The sequence below is a fragment of the Boleophthalmus pectinirostris genome, unplaced genomic scaffold (assembly GCF_026225935.1).
Source record: "Boleophthalmus pectinirostris isolate CB_2022bp ecotype Guang Dong unplaced genomic scaffold, ASM2622593v1 HiC_scaffold_7, whole genome shotgun sequence".
NCBI lineage: Eukaryota > Metazoa > Chordata > Actinopteri > Gobiiformes > Gobiidae > Boleophthalmus > Boleophthalmus pectinirostris.
In genome coordinates this window covers 12991932-13009708 of record NW_026571473.1, presented here as the reverse complement: position 1 = coordinate 13009708, position 17777 = coordinate 12991932, and the positions used below count along the sequence as shown (strand labels likewise).

At 38.4% G+C, this 17777-nt stretch overlaps 1 protein-coding gene across 1 annotated transcript in view; it reads left to right on the top strand.

The window, feature by feature from the left end:
* Positions 1-17777, top strand: part of exoc2 (exocyst complex component 2) — a 95058-nt gene that overhangs the window by 60021 nt on the left and 17260 nt on the right. Inside the window, 6 exon segments of the mRNA XM_020938083.2 lie at positions 10991-11147; positions 12435-12611; positions 13196-13322; positions 14913-15026; positions 16454-16466; positions 16468-16579. Of these exon segments, the coding sequence (XP_020793742.1) occupies positions 11030-11147; positions 12435-12611; positions 13196-13322; positions 14913-15026; positions 16454-16466; positions 16468-16579 (661 nt within the window). The 5' untranslated portion in view covers positions 10991-11029.

Here is a 17777-nt window from a genome sequence, read left to right as displayed (position 1 = left end):
CTCAATTTGCACCTCTCCAACTCCCAACATACACAGCACATACACAGCTATGGTCCCCACACCCCCATCAACTCCCACTGACCTGCACATATGCGGTTTCCCTTCCTGTACACATCCACTTAACACAAGAGGCCTCCGTGCACCTCAAAGCCATTATTGCATGCTGTTTTATGCACGCTTTACTATGCCGCTACTGTATTTCTGACTGCTACACAAAACAAGCTCAATCAGATATCTGTTTTGCCAAAGAAACTTGTTCACAATTGCATCAGTCCGCACCATTCTTCAAAGTGCAGCTTGTGTTTAACTTCCTCTGTGTCTTCTTTCCCACTGTTTTCACTACAAACAACTGCTCTCCTTCAACTCGCCACCCACCAACACTGTAGTATGTGCCTGCAATGTTTACTTATATACATTCTTCATAACACCAGGTGCTACTCAAAATGTATAGATTATGTATTTTATAATTACAACTTTTAAGTAATTGTTTTGTATTCTGGTCAAAATGGAATCTATTGTCTCACGATATGCTGAGAATTCTTTGCCATCTGAGTTATGTAACTGGACAGTATAGAGCAATAAAGTCCATTTGAGCAGCATGTAATTAAATAAATTCTGAAATCTGCATTAAAATATTACAAAAAATAGTAGGCCTACATTAGTTATATGCACTCACCGTTAATTATTGTTAGTCAATTAATAACAACCAATTTTGATCAAGACAAGGCAAGTTTCTATAGCAGAATTCATACACTAAGTAATTCAAAGTGCTTTACAGAATAAGATGCACTTTACACATTTATAACCACATAAAAACATAAATAATCATTATAAAAAATGAATAAATAAAAGAGAAGAGTCTAATATAAAAAACCTTTCAGGTATATGCACAGCTAAACAGAACTGTTTTGAGCTCAGATGCAGGTGTCACAGTAAATTTTCTTGAAGCAATTAATAAATAATACTTCATTTAACTTTTTTGAGCTAATTTAGAGCAGTCACTTTAAACTTTATTTAATTTTTGTTGTGCATTTAATATTAATTAATTTACAATCCCTCCATACATTTGGATTCATACAAGAATATAAATAGTGTTTTTACTTTCATCTTTATATCTTTTTACCTACTATCATTAAAATGGTCCATCAAACGTTAGAAGAAAGGGCTGAGAAGTTACGTTCTTGGGCGCCCCCTTCTGGTCAATAACCTGAAGTTCCTTGTGTTATCCCTCAATGTCCAGGTAGGTTCTTAGGGAAGAATGCCACTAGTAACTTTTTTACATATTTATTTAATAATTTTAATAATTCAAAAAGGAACACTTCTATAATTTTGCTTTATATACAGTTCAGTTACAGAAATCATTTAATTTACATTGCTGGGAATTGCAAACTTTAAAAAAAAAAATCAGTGCGCTATTATTGATATTTTAAGATACAGAATCATGTGTATTATATTTGTGAGAAATGATATCTTACTGAGTGACACTGGCAAAAACAGTGTGACTAAATGGCTTTTCTTGTGTCTTTAAAGTTAGATACATGTCCCACCTTCTTGAAACACTTTCTATACCTTGATAATTCTTCCAACAAACCAACAATATCTGTTTTATTCTAACCACATTGAACATGTTTTGTATTTTCCTTGTCAGACTGTTCCCAGAGAGGTCCCAGTGCAGGTTTTGGGGTTGCTCCAGCCTGTGCCTCTTGAGACACAGTAGACTGTTGTCTGGCCTGGGGGGTCCGGGGGTCTGGGGAACCATGTTATGAGAAGGCAAGAAACATGTTATGTTAACCTGGGTGGTACAGGCCCGGACATATTTGGGAAAATGCCCCTTTATACCCTCTCACACTTTTACACAATTGACTTCTGTAAGTCCTCAGTCCAATCTGTTGCTTAATACTTAGAGGTTCTTGAATTCTCTCCAACAAAGTCAATCTGCCTAATCCTACAATGCAAAACATAACATGTGCCACTAATCACTAAGTGCTATACATGTTGTTATTATGTGCTGTTACATTCTCACAGTCCACTTGTTTCTCTGTGTCTCTCCTCGTATCCTGGATCTGTTCACATGTTAGTGTGTCAGCCCTTGAACACTTAAGGCTACGTTCTCCTGAAGTCCACTCGCTCAGTCTTTTCCTTTGGAAGGTTTCCCAAAATGAGCCTGGCACAGGCCTGGGCTTCTGGAGCCCAAACTGTGAGCCTAGGGTGCTGGACATGATCGAGAGGGGGGAGAGGCTGGAGCTAGAGCACCATTCAAAAGACAAACAATCCTGAACATCATAACATATTAACAGCAGTGCAACAGGCTCACTGATTATACACATATGTGTCACGATTTTAGCTACTCCCATCATTTCCTTTGGAATGGATTATTAACATTTATTTTACCATAACTATTGTTAAACCATCTTATTAGTACCAAGCACTTGTAAATAAAACTACATAAATATTATTACCGCTATAATTCCTCAGTTACCTAGTCCACTGTAACAAAAGGTTCAAAAGTTTTTAGAGGTTCATACATTTCAGCTTCTGTCCAGAAGCCTTATTTATTTCTGAGGCACATGCTGGCTGAACATACTGGAAACCTCTTAACTTTAAAAAACTTTGTTCATCTGACAATTTTATTCAATAAAACCTAGGGGATTATGAAAAACCCACAGGCTTCTATAAGCTCCTTTAACGGAAATAGAATTGTAGAAACATCCAATGTTCTGAGCAGCTGAAACCTGACAATAACAAACATCATACATTCTTGAACAACAGTATCCATTATCCATTATTCTTATTCTTATTCTAGAAACACATAAACCCATGTGAGGTCTGACCAGCAGAAACCTGCCCGTGTCCACATGATCTCACTGCTGATCTTTGACACGAGGCTTCATACGTGTTTGATGTCCTACAGTTAAAATGCCCTGCGCAGGAAGGAAGTGCTCACCCACTGGTCGCCTGTTCCATCTTCAGGAGCACTCTGGGAGGGAGGAGGATTTCAGTGCAATATTTACAGTGACCTTTTCCTCTCACTGGCCAGGGGCCCATGGGAAAAAATTGGAGAAGACAAACAATGAACAATAGGGTTCAGGGATGAGCAGTGGTGCCAGCGCAGCGTGTGCCTTTACGGGATGTGCATTATAGAGAGCTAGGGGTCAGCACGGGATCACCACCAGTGCCTCGGAGCACACCTGCGGCACCTGCTCATCTCTGCTGCTCTATTAATATCTCCACTCTGTGTGCCACTATTCATGAGCCCTCTACATCTATGTCTAATTACATCAGCATTTGTAATCTATTGGACTGGACATTGAGTATAGTTTGTGTTTATGTTTGTGGTTTCCTTAATTTGTTACTGATGTTACTAATCACTAATCTGCAGCTCTATTGCTTTAAGATGATGTTTATGCAGACAAACAGCCCCTGTGTTGCATCAGCATCAATGCAAACTCCCAAGTCACAACTTAATTCTTCAATTAGGAGATTGGCCTATAATTGGACAATATACTTTCCCAAAGGACTGGGCCTTGCCTTATCAGAGGAATTCTTTCTGCCCTGCACAATTTGCAGAGATAAATGTAATGGTATCAGTACAGCAGTGTGTGCCTGGGTGGTCTCTGTTGCATTTTCAATGATGCTGCACGTTTCCCAGAACAAGTGGAAATGCCTTAGTGATGCACCGTGAAAAGAGAGAGGAGGAAGAAGAGAGGAGGAAGAAGAGGTGTTCCCTTTGGGATTCACAATTCTCACACAAAAGGTCTATTAGGTGCATGACCCTGTCAAGTGTGGGGTCAGAGATCAGAGACTCCAATAATTTAACATTTACAGTGTTCACACATTAAGCATACAGTATGAGAAGAACAAGAATTAATAGATGTCTGCATATTATGTATATGTTTTGCACATTGCAGTGAAACTAGTATGTGATACGCTGGGCGGTGACACAAGTATGGCGCCTGCATCATAATGATTCAGTCATTTCTGAGGATACAATGTTTAAAGATCTGATGAAAACAAGTAAACAAGCTCTAAAACAGCTCCTGTCCATCTTCTGTGGGTACTGGACTTTCTCCTGGATTTAATTTTTGACCTTCTTTTCTTTTGTGACTAAAATTTGTTGTTAATGTATTCTTAAATAAGCAGCTGTGTGGAGCTCTGTGCTTGTGGTGCTTGTTTTCAAAAAAAGAAAAAAAAAATTGAACAACAAGTAGGTTAAAACAGCTAATTTCACACCACCATGATACCACTTTGTTAATAACACATTTATTAATATAACTATGTATATATATATATATATATATATATATATATATATATATATATATATATATATATATATATATATATATATATATATATATATATATATATATATATATATATATATATATATATACATTGCCTAAGACAGAATGACAATAATTTGCATAACATGTAGGTCAGCGTCTTGTGCCCAAACTAAGCGAGTACCTAATAACCTAATGATGTTTTCTCACGTTCTGTCTGACTTCAGCTTTTTTCAGCAGCGTTGCCTTATGACAAAACATGGGCAAAATCTGTGTATTTTACATGAATATTTTATTCAAAAGATCCACATATTCGAACCATTACAGTAGACAATTTACGATTGAAAATAAAATATATATGTATTATGGGACTTTTTATTTTGAAACCGGAAACAGTATGAAAGAGAGACCGGATATAGTGGAAGCGAGCCACTCCATTCGAGAAGGTGAGGTCCTTTTTTCCTCATTATTTTACTTGATTAGGTCTAATTATGATTACATTACTGTTTTGCTGCGTCTGTGCTATCGGTTACCGTTACAGCTTTCATGGGCCATGCAGTCGGTGGCAAAATATTTGTACGGGGCGCAAATGGATGTCTTCCTGTTCTATGTAGCCTAGCTAGTGCTAACGTTTGCTGTCATAATTGTCAACAAAGCAGGACAGTTTAGCTGAACATATTAAAACAAAGCGTTTTGCTTGGACCATCAGGTGACTTTTCGCCTTGGTTAACTGACAATCGTCTTTTGATGCAAAGTTTTGCATGACGATGTTGTGAAAGGGCGGAAATGCTAATATGGTTCATATATCACATTGTAATGAACCATAATTTATTATTATCAAGTTGTAAGCTAACTTACATAAACACAGCAAACACATTTTTGGTTTTTATTCTTTATATCCTTTATAAATGATTCCTAAATAAGTCATCTTATGAAAAATAATTCAATATAATTAAATGTGTTTTTGTCTAACGCTAAACCTGTAGTGTCCTTTCATATTATTTTTTGCATTTATTTGCAGTAATTATTAGACATTACTAACCGCTTCAGAGCAATAAAGGTTTTTGTTTGAGGCGTAAGATTAATCAGACCCTCATTCAGCTGTGACCAGCAGCTGTTACCTCTCCAGCTTGTTCAAATTACCTCAAGTTTTCCACTGCAGTGTCATAAATCTTAGGTATGTTTTACATGGTTCAAGGGTTATGATATTACTTGTATAAGAAATCCACAGTCCTCTATGTTATGCTATATTCACCATGCTAAGCCCCGCTTTATTGCATGTGCTGTTTTCACACATAACTTCAATCCATTTAATCTTATAGTCTTGTGTGCCTTTGGAAAATATTGTTCTACGTTAATTTCTTTTCAAGTAAATGGAAACCTTAGCAACTGTAGCAATAAAGATGACTGAGAGTGATTTGACTGACAAGCAAATGCAGACAAACTACACATTGCAGGATATCAGTGTACTCCTCCATCATATGTGTCATCAGTTGTGAAATACACTACACGGTTAACTCAGAAATGTGTAACCAAAGCCTGCTCAGCTGAACTCAAGTCTGCACAGATTTCTTGTTACTTTAGGGGCTGTATAGAAAAAAATGGCACTGCTCGTTTGTTTTGGGGGAATGTGGTGACTTCTGGCTTGTGTTTTTGGAGGCTTCACTGTTCTGTGGTGTGCTGGTTGAGCAGAGTGATGGAGGTCAGTCAGTGTGTTTGTGAGGCAGCTTTCTTCCTTCAGCCTCGTCTGCTCTCCAGCCTGCTCCACCCGCTGGCCCTCTCCTGCTGACTGGTCACAGGCTGTTGTCGGCTGTTCTCTGTGATGGGCAGAGCCAGACTGGAGACAGATGAGTTAGATCAACAACCCAGTCAGCAGCTACAAACTGGAAAGCTTTATTATTAACATTATAATGTCTAATATGGGAACTATGTATTATGTAATATGTAATATGTGTTAATAATAAGTTATTAAAGGTTACAGATTACTACCTCTAATAAACTTTATAATGGACACTGATAATAAATTGCAGTTTATGCATGATATCCAGTTTATATTTGTCAAATAAATTTGTTATTTACTTATTGCACACATATCATGTAATGCATAGTCTTGAGAGAAATAATTATTATTAATAATTAATCATAATAAAAGTAATAACAGTTGTATAGTCAGATTAGTTAGAGCTGTTTTATCCTGATTCCTTTTACTCTCTCTGACAAAGATTACTAATATTGAATAGTGCTATAATAATAATCACAAATATTAATTAGAATAAGATGAGGATGTTTGCAAAATTTCACCAGAGAAGATGTCTGTCTCCAGTCTCATAATCCTCTAAAAACATCATGCTACATCTGCTGGCCTCGACTTCATATTTGTGTTTATTGTTGTAGGAGTCTTACGTGGGAAATTGGGGACTTCACTTCATTAAGACTAAACCTAAAAATCACTTGAGACTGACAAACAAACAAACATGGGATCCCAAAGACAACAGAGCCAGAGGGCAGACGTCCCTATGGCAGCAGAGAGTGCATCTCTGTCACGAAATGTCTCACCACCAGGACAGGGGCAGCCTGGAACAGAGGAGATGCTGACTCATAGTGGAATAACTCTGGACGCAAAGGAATTTGTTTAATTTGCTTCTTTTGTCCTTTCTAATAAAGATATTTATACTGAAATCTGAACTATGCCACACACATTCAGGCCAATATAAAAAAGTAAATGCATTTAAATAATTACTGCACACAACATGTTTATCTTTGGTTGTTTTTTAACTGTGAAACCAATTTAACCATCTCTTTGTACCTGTGTGTACTATGTACATGAAACCTACTTTAAAGTTATATTTCTCTATGCAGTATTTTGGATGCTGTCTTACACAGCTGTGCAATTAATCAAATTTGAATTGAGATCAAGATTAGGTCATTTTTTATCATCAATGATGGGGAGTTCTGCAGCCAATCCTCTGTCAGTAAAAAACATGTGGTTTGGAGCAGAGTTCAAGAGAGAAATCTGTATTGTTTATATTCAAGAAATTAATATTGAGAGAGACTTTTTTTTAAATATGACAAAATAAAATCAAAGAAAACATTTATTTTTTTCTCACACTGCCAGCTCTATGCTTACATGGACATTTGAATTTATTTGTATCTTTTCATTTAATATATAGCAGAATCATGACAGATTTTTTTCTCTTTATCCATTTGCAAATGGAACAACATTTAGTGCCACTAATTCTCTTGACTGGCCGATGGTTGTAGAGGTCTGTTCTCTCACAGCTGTGTGTAGTGGATGAATACTCACTGGTGGCACTTCAGCATGATCCAGTTGTATGAAATCTGATGCTGCGACGCATTAGGGGCAATTTGGGCTATTGCCTCCACTTGAGAGGGGCAGGCACTGACCTGGCTGTGGGTAAATACTGAGGTAGACTGTGTGAGGCCACGCCCCCTTGTGTGATCGGCCCACACATCTCGGCCCGACTGATGTGTAGATGGCTCTGTGCATTCAGAGCCAAGGGATCAGAGATAGAATCTGGTGTTTGTGGAAACCTGGGGAGCCCCGAGTGAAAGAGGAGTGAAAGGGTGCTGGCGCGGGGGCGAGGGCTAGAGGACGGGGCAGTGAATCGACTGCTCTGACGGACGGAGAAAAGAGGTTAAGGCTGATGAGCTGTCTAAAAGGGTCCCTTTGTGCCACACACGCCCATCACTTTACCAATCACTGCCATATGGGATCCATGGGGACCAAAATGCCATTCATATTATAAGGCTCTGATAGGGAATTGTTTATTTGCAAAATCTCCTATTGCTCATTAGTAATACGTTTGAAGGGAAGATTGTACAGTGCACTAAAATAAAATATTATAGAAATATAATCAGCATCATAATTTTTTTTACCTCATAAAGACTACAAAAAATTTAACAAAAGTGTTAATATGTCGAGAGATCAAAACTTTGGGTATTAGTCGATTATATTCTAAATATTATTTAAAAACCAGTAATACAGTTATGTATTTTTACTCATTCAACACTTTTCTTTACTTTCAAGGTATATCTTGTAAATTGACAAGATGCAACACTAACTGTCCTTTGAAGAAGACATGCCAGGCATTATGTAGTTGCTTACCTGTAAGATGAACAAAATTGTATATTTAATCTCATTCTTCTTCCATGTTCCTTCAGCTTGAGAGTGGCGTGCTGTCCCTGGTGAGCAGAGTAGCGTGGGGATCCCAGCCCTCATACTCTCAGATCCCAAACAGATTACACTGGCCTGCTGTTTGTTAGTCAGCCTCCAACAAAAACAAACCTGCCCGTTCAGCTCTCTTACCAGGGAGACCACGGACGGGCCGGTGGCTGCAGGTCAGGCCAGTGGGCTTCCCGCAACTTGGATGAAATAAATATTATAAGGGGAATAAATTTAGCCCCAGGCTCTGTAAAACCAAAAAGGTTGTTGAGATAGCGTGTCCTATCTTGTATATATTAGTTCTTCTATTGCCCCCTTGAGGTGAAAAGTATTGTTAATGTAAGACCCTCTTAGGTATAGTTGAGATTTTTACAGGCCAGCTGTGGTTCTGTTGTAACTGTGATGGTTTTTCGCAAAGACAGTTTTAGGCAGTGCATTTTGTACTCAGGCATGACCCATAACCTTTACTGTGAAAATTTATGGCACTCCTCCATAATATTGTTGTAACTTTTACCCTTGGCTATTTTTCATGGGTTTAAATGTAATAAAATGTTAAGATTACATTTTCTACCTTTATGACATAATTGAAGTTTGATATGTGGTCCCAGATGAGGGGCAAGAGACAGTTTTCTCCATTGGTTACATTGCACTTTGCCATGAAATATCTAAATTCACATTCACAATTTTGAATCTGAACATTTCTGTTATTGACAAGAACTTGCAATTTTACAACAGAAATCTGCATTTAATAACATTATTTTAAGATATCCCCTATCTGTATTAAATGTTATGGATTACAGAATATTTTGATGTCATCTGAAACCCAGGAATTAGAGGAAGGTACAAAACAGTCCTAAGACTGAATTTTAGATATACAGATTTCCTCTGTAGCTGCACTGTGACTTTTTTCCACTCGGTAGAATCTTGTGGTGCACAGAAATCAAGTCTAAAACCCCAGAGTACAAATTGGCATTAAAAACAAACAAATAGAGAGAGGCCCATCCTTAATCGCACTTCCCCAAAAACGATGTGTCCTTTTAACGTCCTTTTGGCCTGTCTGTAATGTTGCCATTGGGTTAGCTCTCTGCACGTTTTTTGTCATTGCCTCTGACAGGAGACTTGTGCTGTATTGTGTGTGTGTGTGTGTGTGTGTGTGCGCATGTGTGTGTATATTGTGTGTAAATGCGAGGGGCCTGGGCAGTGTTCCCGCGTCCATGCACAGCCCCCAGAGTAAAGTAAACACAGCGGCTCTTTTCTCATCCCGGCCGTCAGCAGGCTCTCCCCAGGCCCGCGCCAGAGACCACACAGTCGGACCACACACACCAGATCCCTCCTCATGCTTCCATACACACGGACCACACAACACCAGGCAGGCCCCTCGCACGCAACCTGGCCGTGCTGTCACTCTGCCCGCTGCGTATCTCTCTGTTTGTGCACGTGTAGGCTTGCTATGGAAACAGGAGACAATAGAAATGCCACAATCAGAATCACTGCCCTCCTCTGCTCTGCTCTAAACATATGGCATTGATAAAGGCTATGCCAAACTCTTGTTTTAGGCCTGTTAACCTCTTAGCGTCTTGGTGTCACTTACAGCCCTCCCATTTCCTTTGACAAGCACAGGGCAGATTAACAACATAAGACAAATCCTGTTGAGTTTTTCTAGTTAACTCCATGATGTTGGGCTCCTGAAGCAGAGGGGCTAAAGTTTCCCAGAGATCTCCATGGGTAGGGCTGTAAAATAGTTTTATGATACTTCACAAGTTTGTCATGATCATATTGTTACTGCTATTTTAGAATTCTGCCTCAAATTTGATTTTGAATCTATGTAAATTGCAATTATCTTTACATTGAAATTTGGATGATTCAAAGCTTTATGTCTATGTGTAATTATTATCATTTAAAGTTCACAAAGAGCTTTACACTTGTTGCGGGTCTGATACGTGTGAACTTCTAAATTGTTTGACTCTAACGTGTTTTGGCTTCGGCGCAAAAGAGCGGAAGCTTCAGACAGCCTTAGAGCGCACAGAATGGTTAGCCTTTTTGAGCCTGGCAGTCATTTATTAGCAAACATCTGTGCTGTTGAAATACATCCTTTCCCTTCTTTCAGTTGAAGTCTTTGTCTCTCCCCAAAATGAAGTGATTTGCATGGGAGCTCCTTCTCTGGTCTCTGGTCCAAACTCCTTACTGTGTTGTGTGGGCTCATGTGGAATGATTGGGGAGGCCAGGTTTATTTATCCTTCGCCGTGAGGTTTACATTCTTCTTTCCTCTCTGCTCTCTGTCTGCTCACTCGCTCTTGGCTCTCTGCTCTATTTTTCCTATTATCAGGGAGATAACTACCGCACAGCATACGTACATGGTTAGGGCCTGCATGTTGAGGACTTAACACTGTGGAGACCCAAGTGTATTGGCACATTTTTCTTCCTTGGCTAAACTAAATTTAGAACGATACTTCTACAAGATTTTGAGTACACACACACAAAAAATAAATAACTAAAAGTGTATTGTTTGTGTCATGTCTTCTAGGTGCTGATTGACGTGTCCAGATCTTAGTCCATCCTCACCATGTCTCGTGCCCGACAGCCCCCGCTTGTCACGGGCATCTCTCCCAAAGAGGGTCCGGCCTGGACCAAAGTTACCATCCGCGGAGAGAACCTGGGAACGGGCCCAGCTGACCTCATTGGTAATGTTTTTAATTTGCACACAGCTGCCAGTAGCCACATAGTACAATTTAAAATGCAATTAATTTAAAGCCACAGTATGCAACCTTTAGCCAAAAACATTTGTTTATTGCACTGAATAACTTTACTGTGAGCGGGCTTTGCTCCACAAATCTGACTTACTTGCCCAGGAGGAGGGCGTCCTTCTCCCTTTGGCTAATAATTTTCCATAGTATGGCATAAAACTGTTCATGGTGAATGTTCTGAAATATGGTTTTAACTTTTTATTTTCATGGAATCTTACAGGTGTCGTGTACCTCCAGAAAGTTACATAGTGTACCTTAAGTGTGTAAGCTTTCTATTTAAGCTATAATTTCTTTCCACATAGCTTTGTTTATGATGATGTTTTCTTTCTAAACATTTGCTAATACTTGAAAATGACTCTTTTTAGACAAAAAAAATTGAAATGATTTAATAAACTCAGAATTTTCTAATAAAGCATAGTTTATGTGGGCACCAAACAAAATACAGAAAATTTTATTTGATAATTGTACATTGAACTACTTAAGTTTTTGGTTTACAAGATTTCAGTTTTTAAACAATTTTTGATCAGTGTACCAATGTTTTGTTTTTTTTTTCTTTTCGGCTTAACAGTAGAGGACAGATAACTGGGGTTGGGCTGTCTGATCACTCTACTTCGCACTTCACAGTTTTCCAGCTGTCGGCCTATTTCTGTCCCAAATATCCCGAGGGCCTAGAATTAGACAATTATATTCACAAATGTTCCAAGTGCTTGTGTATTCAAATAAACAACAACCAGTAGAGAACAGAGGCAGGAAATCGGACACTAATGTGCATAGTATTTATGCTTTTATGGACTATTTGACTCTCCCTTTTTGGGGGTTTTGATTTTACTCATTAAACCATGTAAATCATAAATTAGTTTAGAGAGGGTGAATTTTGTCTATGTGTTGACTCACCTTCTGAAAGAGTGTTCAAGAGGGGTTAAAAAGGATGACAGACGTAAGTGTGGAGTGCTCAGTGTGCCGGTAATGAGCCACTTAGCACACAATTGAAACGTGTTAAGCTCCAAGTGAGAGGGGGGGGGTCATGGCCACACATGCCCATCATGACCCCAACTTGAACTTTGACCTCTTATGGAACATTGCTCTGTCATGCAAAAAAATGCTAAAGCAGTAAACAGTGTGTCTTGTTTTTATGTAATTGTTTCACTTTGTTTATTTAAATTGTCACATCTTATCAGTATCTTTTACTCTGTTCTTGTGCTTTTCGGTTTTCCCCGGTCTCAGGACTGTCAATCTGCGGCCATAACTGCCTGTTGACAGCGGAATGGATGTCTGCGAGTAAAATTGTGTGCCGTGTGGGACCTGCTAAAGATGACAAGGGAGAGATCATCGTCACCACCAAGTCTGGAGGCCTCGGCACCTCCACTGTGTCATTCAAGCTCCTGAAGCCTGATCGCATCGGTGAGATTTAACTACCATAGGATAGCACCATACCATGACCTGTGTTTGGTTTTCTCTTACCATTAAAAACAAAAGGATTCTCTTTCTCATGGGACATTACAGGTTAAATACAAGTTAAACTGTAAACTCGAGTCACTCATCTAGAACAAACACGTATTGTATTGGTCTCCAGAAATGACATGTTCATATTGCAGAGACACAGACATTTTTGTAAATCAACATGTTATTTTCCAACATGTATTGCAATTTTTTCAGAATAATATTATTGAATTACATTTAATAAACAGAGGAAATGTTGATGCAGCTTCCAAAGATTTTGTAAACCACATGAAGTGGTCAAAGTCCAACATTATGCTTTTCTGCCTATTCTGTTATACTTGTATTGTCATATTGTCATATCGATCAGTTATGGTAAAAGTGAAATCAAAGTAATGAATTAGAAGACAAGTGGAGGCAATTTAAATAATGCAAACATTCTACTTTAGAAATTAGTTAACCAGTGCTGTCAATGCGCAGCACACTTTTCCACCAAACATGTGACACACCTCATGTTCCCTGTCCTGCATTGCCCTGTGTCGGTGCAGGTATCCTGGACCAGTCTGCTGTGTGGGTGGATGAGATGAACTACTACGACATGAGGACTGACCGCAACAAAGGCCTGTCCCCCCTCTCCCTGCGCCCCACCAATCCACTGGGCATCGACATAGACAAGTAGGTTAGAACAGACACCAGTACACGCACATTCACACAAATCACTCGGCACAATCACAGAGGGGTAAACACACGCGCTCCAGTCCGTGAGTCATGGTTTACTTCCATAAACAGACACAAACTCACCCCATATGCAGCCGTTTGATTTATTTTGCCAACACAGCAATGTCTGAAAACTCTGTGACCGCGGTACACAGCAGTGGAAACACAATAATTGTCTTTAAAGTAGAGTAGAAAACTTTTTGAGACAAGTACACACTCCCGCCAAGCTGAGCCTCCCACACAGACTGGCCGTAGATGGCTGTAATGTATAGCTTGTGTTGTCAGATCTTGGCATTTCTTGCTTAATGTTTGTTTAGCTTGAAGGGGCCTGGGGCAAGTGACCGCTCGTGGCCAGAGACAAGACCCTTATAAACAGTATTACCCATTTGCTCAACTCCCCACTGGGCAGAGCATCCATCATGTCCTTTAAATTGGAATAATACCATACATGTTATTGTTATGACTGCGGTCATCTTGGGTTTGATAAGTTACAACTTTAAACTTTTAAAGAAGCTTATCTATTAGCTCGGCTCTTATGTTTGGTGTTTCTGTTGGAGGTATTTAAATTAGCTTGCCTAGCATCTAGAGCTGTATGACTTTAGTTAATTTATCGGGTGATGATATTTTAGTCACCCAAACCTTTTTTTTTTTACAGTGAACTGGAGATTTGAGAGAGAACTGTGAACTTTTAAAAATGTAGTAAAAATGCAGTAGTTTTCTCTGTCAATAAGTGTAATTGTATTAGAACGCACACAATTGTGATTTCATTTGGGTCAGATATAAGGTCAGATCATAAAAATACTTAAAAGTTTTAAGAGCTTTTGTCAGCACCAGTCACTAACAGTATATGATATTTATTTATAGCCCTGATAACTGTTGTAAATATTTAATTTTAGTGATTAATGTGTTTAGGACCAAAAACCCTTGTAGAGACACAATGCAGTTACTGTGAAAAACACATGTATTATTGTAGGTTGTACACATTATAACCCTAAGTCAGTACTCAGCGACTGAATACTGAGTACACCACCTCACACTGTGGTATACTAAAGCAGGAAACACACCTTAAATCAACTGGAAACAGCTGAAGTATATTAAATATTATTATATACCATTTTGCGAGTAATCATTTTACTTAAGCAGTGGTTCTATTAGTTACAATATTATGATCTCTCTTGTGTGACCATCATGTAAATCTTTTTTTTTTCCCTTCGGATGGGCAATATTACAGCAATATGAGTGTGTTAGTTTGTCTTGTATGTGTGTGCAAAAGCAGAGTGGGTGGTGATGGTGGGGCTGGGGTTCAGTTTGTGTTGGCCATGGGTCATTAGCAGAGATCAAACTTTCTTAATGAGCACTGGGTCCTCTCGGGGCACCCAGGCGTCACACACTGCACTTCCCACGCCAGACTTTCACAGACTGGAAACTACTGACTACACACTGCCCCCTGCTGGAAAATTGTGTCTCTTAACTATGCCTGACTATATTTATTTGTCTAATTAATATAGAGCTGCAATAACACACGGTTGCTTCCTTGTTGTGTTTTAGAGGAAAGATCCCACAAAAGGATGTGGAGCAGACGTTTCCAGGGATGAGTGGGGATTTCACTAGTGAAAATTTCTCAGCTGCGTGGTATCTGATAGAAAACCATTCAGGCTCCAGGTATGTTTATTTTAATTCCGATGCCACAGTGTCACAGTTATTTATAACTGAGAAATATTCATTTCAGTATTGGTTAATTGGAAGAAGTTGCATGGAGAAAATATTGGTACTTTTTGCGTAAATTGTCCCTGGATTTTGTTTGGAATTTTGTGCATTGATGACATAGGTATTATATGACAAGTATTCTGTTTTAGAACTCTGCCACTTCCTGTATTTTTGTAATATTTTTCTTTGCTGTTTTCTACAAACTGCAAACTATGACGAATATATTTACCATGGGTACGGTCCCGCCAAACCAAGTAACAATTACAAAAACATGAAAACCTGTCACACGCGTTTTAAAATTGGCTTGGTGACGAGAGACTCTAGATGCAGATGAGGAAGGCTGATGAACCTTGAGCCCAGTTGTCATGTCAGAGCAGACGGGAGTTATTTTGGACCCTCCTGGCTTCCTCTATACTGCTTATCCTTCCAGTAACCCAGACCCAAGGAATCAGTCTGACCAGGAGCCTCTGTTTGGACTTCCCTGGGTGACTGTTTCTTCCTCAACCGGAAACTTCACTACGACATTGACACTCATAATCCCATACTATTTTATGGATTTGTAAATACATCTATTTATGTGCACAGTTTAGTATAAAATGAAATTAGCTTTACCGTGGTATAAATGATCCAAAACTTGTATTGAAGTTGAAATATAAACAAAACTAATTAGACAGGAATATTGCAAAATTGTAGTATTGTTTAACGTATTTAGTATAAAAAGTTTATTTAAAAGTGCTATAGCTCACTGTGGCACAAACACAAAAGAAAATTTTGGCAGTCTAATAAAATATAATCATTTCAACTAGGTATATACATTTACATTTAACTTGCATTTAAAGTGAATATGACAGATTTTTAAGATCCTCACATTTTGACTTGATTTGGTGGGATTATAATTACTGTTAATATAAATTATAGTTTTACCCAAATCAAGAAGCAGTTTGGGGAGAAACTTTGAAAAATATGTTGAAAATTACAGGAAGTTCAAACATACTGGTAACATCACACTATCCAAAAGTTAAGCATGTTTTACACATCATAAACATTTTTTTACTACTTATACTTTAAAGAAAATACCTTTTATTTTGTCATTTGTCAGATCATAATTTTTGTGTGCATTAGAGGAGTTTTTATAGGTAAGAGTTATGGTATTCCCTAGTGAATACCGATTGCCAACCAGGAAGTAAAATTGTAAACCTAAAAAATGGCCAAATTGAGAAGACGAGTGTAAATGTTTTTGCAAAAATCTTACATATAATAATCTTAACTGCGTTTTAGAGAACTAAGTATTCTAACCTGTTATAGGCACTTTAACTTTTTCAGACAACTAACAAATGTAAGCACATGTTATGATCTCTGTCTTTGTGGTCATGTCGCTCCAGTTTTGAACAGCTGAAAGATCGCTGCCAATAATCTGAAAAAACAAGCCAATAAGAAGAACGAGGGCAGCCTGGCGTATGTGAAGGGTGGCCTCAGTACTTTCTTTGAGGCCCAGGACGCGCTCGCAGGTGAGAAACATTAACTAATTTTTCTATGAATGTGGGATACACTGAACTGTCAAATAAGATGTAATTTATATACACACATTTTAGATCAATCTCCCACATTTTCCTCAGAGCACATTCTTGATTGTTGGAAATTATGCAAATGTGTTCCTAACATGTGATCAATCAAGCCTTGATTGAAGATGCATATTAAGGTTTTGTAATATAAAAAACGAACATGGGTGTAAGATTCTAGCCCTGTCTCTCTGTGTGGTATTTAAAATCAATTGTTAAAGTTGTCATTTATACTTTTGTCTGTTTACTCCTTGCCGCCATCATAGCTACTTAGTTACTTCCTCGTACTATTTATAAATCCAATTTCTTGCTTCCATCATCATTATTATTATTGCTTTCCGCGTGTTTGTGGCCCAGTTGGGATCGAGGCAGTGTTTTCATTGTTAGTGACTGAATCTAAATAAACAGAGCAGACCTACACAATGCAGACTGGAGTATTAGGACTGATAGTGCCGATAACAGAGCCAGTCAAACCAAAGGGAACAATACATAGTGATTCTCACGTTCAAACAGAGCGTGCCCACTGTGTGCCCACTGCCCTAATGGGAAATGTACCGTCTTCTCAGGAAGAAGAGACATTGTGCAATGCATTAACTTAAGTGACATTAAAACTAAGAATTAATGTTCAAAATTATCAGATTATTACTTTTATTTTGTATATTCACATTTTTATGGAAATAAGAGATGTTGACTGAGTGATTTATAATTCTGGTGGCATATGCTATTAGTAGAAAACACTGAATGCCAGCGTGGTTATTGCTTCATAGCATGAGACAAAAACAATCTTATTTTGTGAACACATAAATGCCTCTTTCAAATGTAATTTCTAGAATATAATAGTGTATTATATTGTAGCCAATGTTGAACTTTGCTCACACGAACTTAGTTCATTTAAACCTGACTCCTGTCTCCTCATGATGACTCATTACACCACTACAACATCCTTTCTTGGCTTACACCTGGCTTTTACAGTCAGATGAAATTAAGTGGTTAGCCAGCAGGGATCATTTAGAGATATTCTGTACTCTAGCTTAGCGTAGCTCCGCCAAACCCACATACCAGCGGCACACGGCGAGTCCTGCAGCCAAACCTGAGACGCTCTGTTTTAGCTCAATGCCAATCCCCAGTTAGCACAGCTGTTCAAAAA